Source organism: Canis lupus, chromosome 5, assembly GCF_048164855.1.
Source record: "Canis lupus baileyi chromosome 5, mCanLup2.hap1, whole genome shotgun sequence".
NCBI classification, from domain to species: Eukaryota; Metazoa; Chordata; class Mammalia; order Carnivora; family Canidae; genus Canis; species Canis lupus.
In genome coordinates, this window is record NC_132842.1 from 18161722 (window position 1) to 18175683 (window position 13962).

Below are 13962 nucleotides of genomic sequence, written 5' to 3' on the forward strand. Positions count from 1 at the left end.
GGGGAATATTAAAAAAGAAAACCATAGCTGGGGGCATCACAATGCCAGATTTCAGGATGTACTACAAAGCTGTGGTCATCAAGACAGTGTGGTACTGGCATAAAAACAGACACATAGATCAATGGAACAGAATGCAGAATCCGCAAGTGGACTCTCAACTTTATGGTCAACTAATATTCAACAAAGCAGGAAAGACTATCTACTGGAAAAAAGACAGTCTCTTCAATAAATGGTGCTGGGAAAATTGGACAGCCACATGCAGAAGAATGAAACTGGACCACTTTTTTACACCATACACAAAGATAAACTCAAAATGGATGAAAGATCTAAATGTCAGACAGGAATCCATCAGAATCCTAGAGGAGAACACAGGCAACACCCTTTTTGAACTTGGCCACGGCAACTTCTTGCAAGATACATCCCTGAAGGGAAGAGAAAGCAAAGCAAAAATGAATTATTGGGACTTCATCAAGGTAAGAAGCTTCTGCATAGCAAAAGAAACAGTCAAGAAAACTAAAAGGCACCCTACAGAATGGAAGAAGTTATTTGCAAATGACCTATCAGATAAAGGGCTAGTATCCAAGATCTATAAAGAACTTAGTAAACTCAACAGCAAAGAAACAAACAATCCAATCATGCTATGGGCAAAAGACATGGACAGAAATTTCACAGAGGAAGACACAGACATGGCCAACAAGCACATGAGAAAATACTCCGGATCACTGGCCATCAGGGAAATATAAATCAAAACCAGAATGAGGTATCATCTTCCACCAGTGAGAATGGGCAAAATTAACAAGGCAGGAAACAACAAATGTTGGAGAGGATGTGGAGAAAGGGGAACCCTCTTGCACTGTTGGTAGCAATCTGAACGGGTACAGCCACCCTGGAAAACTGTGTGGAGGTTTCTCAAAGAGTTAACAATAGAACTGCCCTATGACCCAGCAATTGCACTTCTGAGGATTTACCCAAAGGTACAGATGCAGTGAAATGCAGGACACCTGCACCCCAATATTTATAGCAGCAATGTCCACAATAGCCAAACTGTGGAAGGAGCCTCGGTGCCCATCGAAAGATGAATGGATAAAGAAGATGTGGTCTATGTATACAATGGAATATTACTCAGCCATTAGAAATGACAAATACCCACCATTTGCTTTGAGGTGGATGGAACTGGAGGGTATTATGCTGAGCAAAATAAGTCAATTTGAGAAGGACAAACATTATATGTTCTCATTCATTTGGGGAATATAAGAATTGGTGAAAGGGAACATAGGGAGAGGGAAAAAAAAATGAGTGAAAATATCAGTGAGAGTGACAGAATATGAGAGACACCTAACTCTGGGAAATGAATAGGGGTAGTGGAAAGGGAGGTGGGGGGGTTGGGGTGACTGGGTGATGGGCACTGAGGGGGTCACTTGGCAGGATGAGCATTGGGTGTTATGCTAAATGTTGGCAAATGAACTCCAATTAAAAAAAGTTAAAAAAAAAACATAAAATGACAAGAGGCAAGCCACTTTATATTTTAAGAGTAAATAATACACAACACTGAACTCAGAGCAGGAAAATTAATTTTACAAGAGAGTACTTTACCTTGGTACCAGAACTTAAGTCCTCATGTTTTGAAGGCCTTGAATCATCAGTATCAGCTTTGCGGGTACGACTTTACAGCAAAAATAGAAAACAAAGACAAGTTCATTTCTTTAAAAAGAAAAATCGAGTAAAAGTCAGCTGTTTATTAATGAAGTTTCTTGACATACGAAAATTTAGCCTCGTTTTGGTTAAGCTTTTATTTTTAATTCTAGTATCCTTAACATACAGTGTTACATTAGTTTCATATATACAATATAATGATTTGGTAATTCCATACATCACCCAGTGCTCATCATGACTAGTGCATTCCTTAATTCCCATCTCCTATTTCACCCATTCCCCTACCAACATCCCCCCTGGTAACCATCAGTTTGTTCTCTATAGCAGTCTTCTTCTTGGTAAATCTGTCTTTTCTGTCTCCTTCGCTCATTTTTATTTTGTTTCTTACATGTTACTTAGGAGTGAAATCATATTTGTCTTTCTCTGACTTACACTGCTTAGCGTAATACGCTCTAGCTCTCACCATGCAAATGACAAGATGTCATTCTTTTCAATGGCTGAACAATATTCCATTGTGTGTGTGTGTGTGTGTGTATGTGTGTGTGTATATATATGTATATAACCACTTTTTATTCACTAATCCATCAACATGCACACTTAGGCTGATGATTGCAAATAATGCTGTAGTAAAAACATGAGGTGCATGTATCCCTTTGAATTGGTGTGTTTGTCATATCTGGGTAAATACATAGGAGTGCAACTCTTGGATTGTTAGTTTTGTTTTTAACTTTTTGAGGAACCGCCATACGGTTTCCCATGGTGGCTGTCCCAGTTTGCACTTCCACCAAAAGTGCAACAGGGTTCCTTTTTCTCCACATCCTCACCTACACTTGTTTCTTGTGGTTTTGATTTTAGCCATTCTGACAGGTGTGCAGCGCTATCTCATTGTAGTTTTGATTTGCATTTCCCTGATGACGTGTGATGCTGATCATCTTTTTATATATCTGTTGGCCAACTGGACATCTTCTTTGGAAAAATGTCTGATACATTCTGATCATTCTTGACCTGGATTGTGTTTTGGGTGTTGAGATGTATCAGTTCTTTAGATTCTTATACTAACCTTTATCAGATATGTCATATGCAAATGTCTTCTCCCATTCTGTAAGGTTGCCTTTTAGTTTTGTGGATTGATTCCTTCACTGCAAAAGCTTTTGATTTTGATGTAGCCCCAACAGTTTATTTTGCTTTTATTGCTCTTGCCTCAGGAGACATAAAAACAAACAAACAAACAAACAAAAAAACCTGGCTACAGCTAATACCAGAGAGATCATTGCCTGTGCTCTCTTCAAGGATAAAATGGTTTCATGTGATATATTTATATCTTTAAACCATTTTGAATTTATTTTTGTAAATGGTGAAAGAAAGTGGTCCTGTTTCAATCTTTTATATACCCATTCAGTTTTCCTAGCATCATTTATTGAAGGAGACTGCCTTTTCAAACCATTGGATATTCTTTCTTGCTTTGTCAAAGATTAATTAACCATATCATTATAGTTTATTTCTGGATTTTCTATACTATTCTACTGATATTTGTATCCATTTAATGCCAATACTATGCCGTTTTGATTACTACAGCTTTGTAATATAACTTGAAATCTAGCATAGAGATATCTCCAGTTATGTTTTTCTTTTTCCAATATTGCTTTGGCTATTTGAGGTCTTCAGTGGTTCCATATAAATTTAGTGTTGTTTGCTCTAGTTCTGTGAAACATGTCGATGGATTTTAGTAGGCATTGCATTAAATTTGTAGATTGCTTTGGGTCCTATACACAGTTTAACAATAGGTGCTCTTCCAATCTATGAGATGGAATTCTTTCCACGTCTTTGTGTCATCCTCAATTGCTTTCACCAATGTTTTCAGAATACAGGTCTTTCAAAATTTGGCCTCTGTGTTATTTTTTTAACATGTTATTTATTTATTTATTTATTTACTTATTTATTTGAGAGAGAGAGAGAGAGAGAGAGTGTGTGTGTGTGCACAGTAGGCAGAGAGGCAGGTGGAGGGAGGGGAAAGAAGCAGGGCCCCTGCTGAGCAGAGAGCCTTATATGTGGCTCTATCCCAGTACCCTGACATCATGACCCAAGCCAAAGGCAGTCGCTTAACCGACTGAGCCAGCCAGGCGCCCCTTGGCCTCTGTTTTTAAAAAGGGTTTAGTTATCTATTTTGCTTTCACCTCTCCTAACCTGTGAAATGCCCAGTAAAGGCCCAGTTTTAGTTCCCATAACTAAGTGTGACAGGTGAGGAATTCTCTGAAATGTCTGACAGCTAACTGGACAAAAGTTAACCACCATGAATTATCACCTTCCACCTGTCAGAATGGCTAGAATCAAAAACACACACTAAAAAATATTGGTGAGGATGCAGAGACTAAGGAATACTCGTGAGCTGGTGATGAGGATAGAAATTGGGGCAGCCACTGTAAAAAACAAAATGGAGTTTCCTTGAAGAAGTACCCATAGAAATACCACATGATCCAGTAATCCACTACTGGGTACTTACTTACCCCCAAAAAAGAAAACACTAATTTGAAAAGACATATGTACCCCAATGTTTACTGCAGCATTATTTACAACAGCCAAGATATGAAAGTAACCCATGTCCATCAACAGATGTATAACACACACACACACACACACACACACACACAGAGCAATATTACTCAGCCATAAAAAAGAATGAAACCTTACCATTTGCAACAATGTGGATTACCTGGAGGGTATTAAGCCAAGTGAAATAAGTCAGAGCAAAATAGACAAATACTGTATGATTTCACTTATATGTAGAATCAAAAAAGCAGAACAAATGAACAAACAAGCAAAAAGCAGAACCAGACCCATAAGTACAGAGAATTCTGTATTGCCAGAAGGGAAGTGGGTGGGGGACAGACAAAAATGGGTGAAGGGAAGTGGGAGGTTCAGCATTCCAGGTATAGTAAGTCACAGGGATAAAAGTACAGCATAGGGAATATAGTCAATAGAATTGTAAGAGCAATATGCAGTAACACATGGTAGCTACACTTGTGGTAAGCATGGGGTAACAACATAGACCTGCTGAATCACTATGTTGTACACATGAAACCAACATAACGGTGTGTCAACTATACTTAAATTTTGAAAAGGAACTATCTACAGATGTTAAAGAACAAATTTATATGTTATTACTTGGAATACTATTCCCGAAGAGATTAAAAGATGAAAAATTATAAAATCCAAGTTTCACAAGTCCTGCCTTATTTACGTCCACATAAACTAGCAAGACCTTAAAAATCAAGGGCACTCAGATACCCAAGAAGAGAGACTGCTATAAAAATAGTCCTGATATCTGTGCCTCTATTTACCCACACACTGCCTAATATTTTCTTTTTGTGAGCTACCACTCCTGGATCACTCCTCTGCAGGGCTCAGTGGCACTCTCCAACGTTTAAGTCTTTAGCCTGCCAAGGCACAGATTCCCAAAACAAGGAAAGGCTCAAATGACCAAGAATAGGAGCCATTTCCTGCTCCTGGAGAACCAGCTAAATGGAGTCTGAGTCATCCATGCAGTCATCTCAATGTAGGCACCTTACCAACTACCCAAATGAAGCTCCGTTATTGATCTGACAGCTAGTCCTACCCCACCAAACCCTACACATACATGGGAAGGGCATCAGAGAATTACGAAAAGAGGTGGAGCGATCACAAGACCCTGTGACCTTGGGCCATACATTTACATAGTTCAGAATCTCCATTCCCCCCATTATTTGAAAGGATCTAACCCGCCTTCTGTAAGGTGGGGTAGAAGTCGATGATGTCCCATTCCTATTTGCTGTAAATACTCTTGCCAGTGGTTCAACTGATTTTAATGTTTCTCAACAGAAACTCTGAAGTAGGGCAGCCGGATAGCCCAGCGGTTTAGTGCCACCTTCAGCCCAGGGCATGATCCTGGAGACCCAGGTTTGAGTCCCAAGTCAGGCTCCCTGCATGGAGCCTGCTTCTCCCTCTGCTTGTATCTCTGCCTCTCTCTCTCTCTCTCTCTCTCTGTCTCATGAATAAATAAAATCTTTTTTTAAAGGAAAAGAAACCCTGAAGTATGCTAGTTCCTTCAATTAAACCAACAAAAAGAGGGATCCCTGGGTGGCGCAGCGCTTTAGTGTCTGCCTTTGGCCCAGGGTGCGATCCTGGAGACCGGGATCGAATCCCATGTTGGGCTCCCGGTGCATGGAGCGCGCTTCTCCCTCTGCCTGTGTCTCTGCCTCTCTCTCTCTCTCTCTCTCTCTGTGTGACTATCATAAATAAATAAAAATTAAAATAAATAAATAAATAAATAAATAAATAAATAAATAAATAAACCAACAAAAAGAAATGCTGCTCAGGACTCTCTTGAACGCTCTATTTTATTTTATTTTATTTTTTTTTGAACGCTCTATTTTAATATGCTTTTATAAACAACAACCAATATCTTGTGTTCTTTCTTTGTGTAATTGACCTTTGTCTATCTTGTCATAAACTCCAATATTCTGTCATCATTTCTAAAACTCTTTTTCCTATTCAACCCAGTGTGGTTCTTCTTGAAACATGCCCTCTCCTGCTAATTCCCGTCTCATGTACACTAGACCCACTCCCTATCTTTATATTATTAAATCAAAGATGAGAGAAAAGGGAAAAAATCTAAATTTAAATCTCATTTCTGTCAGTTATCAAATTCAAGTAAGTCACTTTAATCCCTTTTCAGTTTCAAATTCTCCACTTCAACAACCACTTGGTAAGGATGTTAAACATGGGTTACAGCATCAGAGAGTATTTTGATTAACACATCTCTAAGATTCTTTAAAACCCTGAAATTCTATCTGCTTTTCATTTTGTCTTTAGAAAAATGGAGAATCCTTAGCTGCAGAAATGATAAAAAGTAATGGAATAAAAGAAACAGCAAGAAAATTGGAGAAGAAAGTTTAAAAAAATCAAGAAAAGAGTATAGAAAGGACATGGAGAAAAGCAAAAAAGTCTACAAAAAAAGAAAAAGCTTCACAGAACTTATCAAGGGTGCCAGCCTAAAGGGAAAATTAGACTGAGAAGTCAGTAAATAGACAACTGTTTAGAAATACCCTCTAAATAGATGATAAATTTAATTAACGTTACATGGTCTATACCTAGATTACATATCCTTCACTTTCAGAAAAATCATTCATCTCAAGGAGAGCAGACGTCACTATATCTAAGAGCTTGCCTGATTAGGGCTTGCTTATGTAAAAGCTATGGTACTGTGGCCATAGGTAACTGAGATCCACTCCAAAATCTTTGACAGTAAAAACAAGAAACTAGTTACCACTGCAATAATTACCTCTAGCTATCACTAGTTGTGTCAAATATATTAGGAAAATGCTTGGACTTGCCTGGTTCTTAAGAAAACTCCAAATCAGAGTTAACATGTAATGAAATTTGACAATCTGGGATGATCTAAGATCTGTATCTTAATTCCAGTGCTGCTGAGGGGCAAAACATGTATGTGGGAGCCACGCAGGCTAACATTCAAATCATGGGTCTGCTACTCATTAACTATGGAATCCTGGGTCAGTTTATCCATCTCCCTGAACTACAGCTGACTAGTTAATAAAAAGTAGGCTATAACAGCACAGCTCCTTGGTGAAACTATTGCAATGACTAATAAGTAATAAGTAAGATGTATTAAGCACATAATACAGTGTCTAGCCCAGAAGACAACGCTCAACAAATCCTTTCCTCTCCACTTCCTTGGTTAACACATCATTTTAAAAAAAATCCATAAAAGTCCTACCTGCTTAAAGAGACTTCTTCAGACTTCTTAGCCACTAGTAAAGAAAGCAGGAAAATACATTTTAAGTCAACAATAGAAAAATACAGAATATTAAAACTGTAAGACAGATGATGACTTGTTCAAAAGTATTCCTTTGGGACCACACCTGGAAACCACACTACAGTGGATATTAATTGTACTATTGGTAGGCAGTTAATGCATTAAGAAATCTCATTTTCTCCTCTATATTTACCAATGCAAGAAAGAATTCTAGTTATCAGGATGTGGTACATACAAGTGGATGTTTCTAATGACCATTATTGTAACCAAACCAAACCCTATGAGACTGACAGGAAATGGTATCATTAGCAGAATCATTATCATAAAGTGACAATGGCAAACTTAAATAGCATGATTTTCCTGGACTTCCACTACTAGGAGCAGTTAAAACAGACTATACATATTTAGCTGGAACACAACGGAACCTCTCCAGCTCCTCAGTTGAGACTGCTAAGTTCAGGATGAAACGCCTCATCACAAAGTTCGGCTCGGCTCCGGTCACAATCTTGGGGTCCTGGGTGGAGACCCTCAGGGAGTCTGCTTTTCTCTCTCCCTCTGTCCTTCCACCTCGCTTGTGCTATCTTTCAAATAAATAAATAAACTCTTCTCAAAACCTTTTCTAGAGAAAGACATAAGGCCTAGAAAAAGAACATTTTTTTTTTATTTTTTTAAATATTTTTTTTCTTTATTTATTTATGATAGTCACACAGAGAGAGAGAGAGAGGCAGAGACATAGGCAGAGGGAGAAGCAGGCTCCATGCACCGGGAGCCCGACGTGGGATTCGATCCCGGGTCTCCAGGATCGCACCCTGGGCCAAAGGCAGGCGCCAAACCGCTGCGCCACCCAGGGATCCCAAGAACAACATTTTAAATGGAATGAATTGAGCCTCCTGACTTGTTCAGTAGAGAGGGCTGAAAATTTCAAAATGGACTGATACTTGGCTAAGGAAATAAAAGCTTCCTTTGTCTTCCAGTATCTTTAACTTGGTATTCTTCAATCTATCCTCCACACGAGACACCTGCAAACTATGGCCACAGGCCAAATCCAACCTGCCATCTGGTTCTGTAAATAAAGTTGTAATGGAGCACAGTCACATCTATTTCAATACATATTGCTATGGCTACTTTCACACGACAATGGCAGAGTGTGAGACCCCAGGGCCTAAAATATTCACTATCTGGCCCTTTTAAGAAAAGCCTGGTGATCCCCATTTTATGCCATAACCAAAGGGCCCTAATTCAAATCTAATCTGATTACTCTTCTATTTCAAATTCTCCTATCAATCCCTGCTGGCTCCCTCCCCAACAGCCATTCCATATTCTTCATTCTTGCTGGAGAACCACAGCTTTATTTGGATAGTTAGTGTCCCAATACACAAAGAATGTGGTCTCGCCCCAGCTGCAAAAGGAGAAAGGATTATTCTAAGCTAATCACAGTACCTGACTTACCAGTGACTGGTTTAGGAACAAGCAAGTCATGTTACCTAGCCTATAAAATGTTAGGGGAAGTTTACTGCAAGCTGCTGAGTTTTCTTCCTATATAAAAGAAACACAAAGACAAACACAGTTCTTCTGGTCATGGATATTGTCATGTGAAAATATGCCTGAAGCTGTTGCTAATTAGCCAAGCAGGAAAAGAGACAGGGACTCCTGGGTGACTCAGCGGTTGAGTGTCTGCCTTTGGCTGAGGCCCTGATCCCCGACTTCCCCGATCAAGTCCCATGTTGGGCTCCCTGTCTGGAGCCTGCTTCTCCCTCTGCCTATATCTCTGCCTCTCTCTCTCTCTGTCTCTCATGAATAAATAAATTAAAATCTTAAAAAAAAAACACAACACAAAGACAGCTCTATTCTATTATGAGCACCTTGAAAGACCAAAACTCTCTTCCATCTTTGCTTCCTATAACTTGCAAAACCAAAGCCAACCTAAAGAATTTCTGTGATAGAGATCCACTAAGTCAAAGGTTTCTTCCTACATTTCAGACCATGCAACACACTAGGTGCCACCTCTGGGGAGCAACGGTAACATCTTTGTGACTGCGAACATTTTTGTGCTTTTATTATAATTTGTTGAGCCCAAGTTGCCCTTTTTGAATATTTATTATGATCATCTTTTGACTAATAACAGAGTATCTTATTTCCAAAAAACTACAGTATTATGCAACAAACAGGAGAGAACATTGTTCTAATGAAGTCAACATATCACATTCTGACTTAAGAGAAGTGAAGTCACTAATAGTGAGATTGTGTTGATGCAACAGCATCTAAAATAACCTGTGCTCCTCAACAGGCTTCCGTAGGATAGGTCATCACCTAAAAAATCAAGCAATCTCATTGGTCTTTCTGCACACTAGCTAAGTTTTGCAGTTCTTATTGTTTGCCATTTGTGTAAAGGACCAGCAAGGTATTGCAGAGTTCCAGTTTTAAGGATAATGAGACAAATCACGCTATAATAATATTTACTAAATGAAATCCACTTGTAAAAGTCAAAATACCATTTGTATAACCAGTAATTTTTATAACATGTTTATAGAGGAAACATAAAACATACTAACTTGAAAATCTTTTTTCCTTATTTACACAAAGCTATCCCATAGGATTTTAAGTCTCATAACTAATGAGGGCACCTGGATGGCTCACTGGTTGAGGTTGTGATCCCAGGTTCTGGGATTGAGTCCTACATCAGGCATCCGTATGGAGCCTGCTTCTCCCTCTGCCTCTCTCTTTGCCTCTCTCTGTGTGTCTCTGAGGAATAAAGAAATAAATTCTAAAAAATACTAAGATAAAGAATTTATTTTCAGACAATACTGCCTCATATTTTAAATTACCAAAAAGAACTTCTCAAATTCTGAATCCTAGACTATTAAGAAAGAAATTAAGAAACCAAACACCCATGCAATTTACACATCCGATTTGTTTCGTTTTGTTTTCATTGCTTTTTCATTATCAAAACTGCCTTACTCTGACTTCATCTATGTTAGGACCACCATAAGTAATTCACTCTAAAAAATCATACCTAGATCATGATTCTGTGAAGAATTTTCAGGTTTCATTTCTTCTTCATGTTCAGAAATTAGTTGGTCACTGCTACGTATAAGAAAGAGTGATAAACAATGAGACTTTTTTAATACTGATATGAAAAATATTTACCAGATATATCAAATTCTTAAGATTTTTCAAAGAATATCAGGGTTAACATCAAAACTTAAATTACCCGAATAGGTACTTCAAATTTGTTAGTTCTAAAAACTTTTATCAAGTATGTAATTATAATTAAAGGAGAAACAAAAGTAAGGTGAACCAGTCATGAGTTGAAGGCATTTTGCTCAGTAAACTAAGAGTTAGCCTGCCATAATGGAAAGTGTCTCAAATCCCAAAGTCCCAGCTCTAAAACCAGCAGCTTTTTGTTCTTAGACCAGCCACTTCTCTTCCACTCAAAGTCTTTCTCTATAAAACAGGAATCTTACCATCTTATATTACAAGGCTGTTAGGAGGATTTAATGAGGTATTATACCCAAAACGTGGTCTCTCAGGCAAGGTGATGCCCACAACTCTGGGAAGGGCAATATGAGACCTTCCATGACCTAATAAAAAAGGTATTCCACAGGAGTTAAAGCAAGCTTGGGGGGCAGCCCGGGTGGCTCAGTGGTTTAGCATGGCCTTCAGCCCAGGGCATGATCCTGGAGACCCGGGATCGAGTCCCATGTCGGGCTCCCTGCATGGAGCCTGCTTCTCCCTCTGCCTGTGTCTCTGCCTCTCTCTCTCTCCTCTCTGTGTATTCTCATGAATAAATAAAAATAAAATCTTAAAAAAATTAAAAAAATAAAGCAGGCTTCGGGTACAGATGTAGGAACAAAGGGGAAGGAAAGTCCAGTCTCTTCTTGTAGTATTATTTGAACTCCTTTAATAGTTTAGAATGGTCCTAACTAAAGTCTGCTAGCAGAAAAGACAAACAAAATCCTCGAAGGTTAATTCATCATGAAGGTCTGGGCTAATATATGGTTTCCACGTAAGGTTTTTGAGTGTGAAGGGAAGGGTGTATGGGGCTAAAGCCAGAAGGCCCAGCTGCCAGAACAGCATGCCGGTGGCTTTGGAATAGCAGCTGAGCATATAAGCATATGTAATAAACAAAAAAGGGTTGTAAGTTTGAATTCTAAGTGTGGATCACCATGAGGACTGACGAATGAGGATCAGCAAGGGCATCCTATGAGCAAAAGTCAATCATGACTGGCCTGCAGAACCAGTTTCAACAGCAATGTTGCAGGAACAGAATCAAAGGAAACCACAGAATGATGAGCATGTCCTTTTTTCCATCCAAAAGGCTTATGAAAGAGGACTGTCTCTCTGGTCTTAGGGAAACCCTTAGGTTCTCGGGAAATTCAAGGGGGAAAGTATAGGCGATAACCCACAAGGAAAAGTATAAAGTTTTCTATGAAACTGAACATCTTAGGACACAATAGTTAGTCAAAACAGACGTTGAGGTGGGTAGTTCAGTCAGTTAACCATCTGCCTTTGGTTCAGGTATGGCCTCAAGGATCCAGCCCTGTGTTGGGCTCCCAGCTCAGCAGAGTGTCGGCTTCTCCCTCTCCCTCCACCCCTCCGCCTCACTTGTGCTTGCTCTCATTAATAAATAAGTAAATAAATAAATAAATAAATAAATAAATAAATAAATAAAATCTTTTTAAAAAGCACCCAGGTATAACATTATGTGAACCCCATGCAGAAGGGTTATAGTTGGAATGAAACAGATACAGTGAGGATCCCTAAGGATAAAGGTCTCAAGAGTCCTGACATAAAGAACCCTGCACCCATTGCTACTTCTAACTAGTCTAGCCTTTTGCTTGGTTTCTGGGTGATGATAGGCTCTAACTCACTGCCATCCCAAAGTGCTGAATCAAATTATACCTTCTCAGCTGTTACATAGGAAGTAACACTATTTTACTATATTTTAAACCTCAGTTGAGAAATATCTAGCATGTTTTAAGTTATTTTCACTTTTGAAAAAAGATTTTACTTATTTATTCATGAGAGACACACACATACACACAGAGAGAGAGAGAGAGAGAGAGAGAGAGGAGGCAGAGACATCAGCAGAGGGAGAACCAGACTCCTCACAGGGAGCCAGACGTGGGACTCGATCCCCAGGCCCCAGGATCATGCCCTGTGCCCACGGCAGACACTCAACCGCTGAGCCGCCCAGGTATCCTAGTAATAACTAGCATTTTAATGTAAGCTTACATATTAATACTATTAATAATAGCATATTCTTCTGCAGTCCATCCATATACATCTTAGGAAAACCTTCCTAAAGAGAAGACTGACTATATTTCATGGTTCATCTTTTACAGCATATTTTACAGCAAGCATAAGGGCTATTCTAAAATAACAGAGAGATAACTTCATCCTTAAGAACTCAGAGTATTTAAGCACCTAATCTGATATACTTCATCAGGGTAATATCTCACATGTTGCTACAGAATTGACCACTAACATGTCCAAGTGTTCATTTTTGTAAATTAACCCCACGGCTAAAATGAAGGGACAAAAAAGAAGTCTCTGGTTCCACTTGGGTATCATAGTAGAAGTTGCTAATTTAAAACCCTCTGATGAACAAGAAACTATGCCGAGGTCACTGATCTGAATAGGTGAAGGGTTTTTTAAAAAAAATTCCCCATTTTGTGACATCTGGGTGGCTCAGCGGTTGAGTGTCTGCTTTTGGCTCAGGGCGTGATCCTGGAGTTCCGGATCCTGCTTCTCCCTCTGCCAGTGTCTCTGCCTCTCTTTGTGTGTCTCTCATGAATAAATAAATAAAATCATTTTAAAAATCCCCATTTCTTCCTTAAACTGGTACGGTGTACCTCCAAACCACCTGGAGGCCAGGTCGGTATAAAAGCTATCTGTAGGCTTAAAACAGTAATATTCACACTAATGATAAGAAAACAGTCATAGTTGCAGTTAGTGATGTTAAGTTAAACATGTGGTAGGCACTAAATCACATGATTATATATATATAATTATTTACACACAACCACCCTTGAAGGATATATTATTATCCTCCTTTTCATATCAGGATATGTATCTGGTGATGGTAAGTAATGTTTCCAAGGTCACATACCCAGCAAGGAGGCAAGCTAACAATTAAACCTAGTCTTCTGTGAATCTAAAGTCCATCTCTTTTCTCTTTATCACTCACCTATGATTTATCCTCATTAAAGGAAGAGTCTATTCACCTAAGGTTCTCTTTCATCCTTCAATCCATTCCAATTAAAAATGAAAATGATAAAACATACTGGACATGAAAAAGTATAAAAACTGATGAACCCAGAGTATCTGCTAATGGTAACCACTTCGGGATCATCTAACAACATCAGTATTCTTCAACAAAAAGTAATAAAGCAAAGTGTCATCCAAAAAAACAAAACAACTCCTACTTATGCTTATTGTATATCTTTTAAAGTATGAAATAGAATCTTAAAAAATATTAATAAAAGAGTTCAGATATC

The 13962-nt window shown here is 38.7% G+C and overlaps 1 protein-coding gene across 1 annotated transcript in view; it reads right to left on the reverse strand.

Moving 5' to 3' along the window:
• The window catches only part of LOC140633127 (coiled-coil domain-containing protein 144A-like), a 606261-nt gene that overhangs the window by 559236 nt on the left and 33063 nt on the right, over positions 1-13962 (reverse strand). The window contains 3 exon segments of the mRNA XM_072825150.1: positions 1594-1663; positions 7424-7457; positions 10476-10546. Coding sequence (XP_072681251.1) covers positions 1594-1663; positions 7424-7457; positions 10476-10546 — 175 coding nt within the window.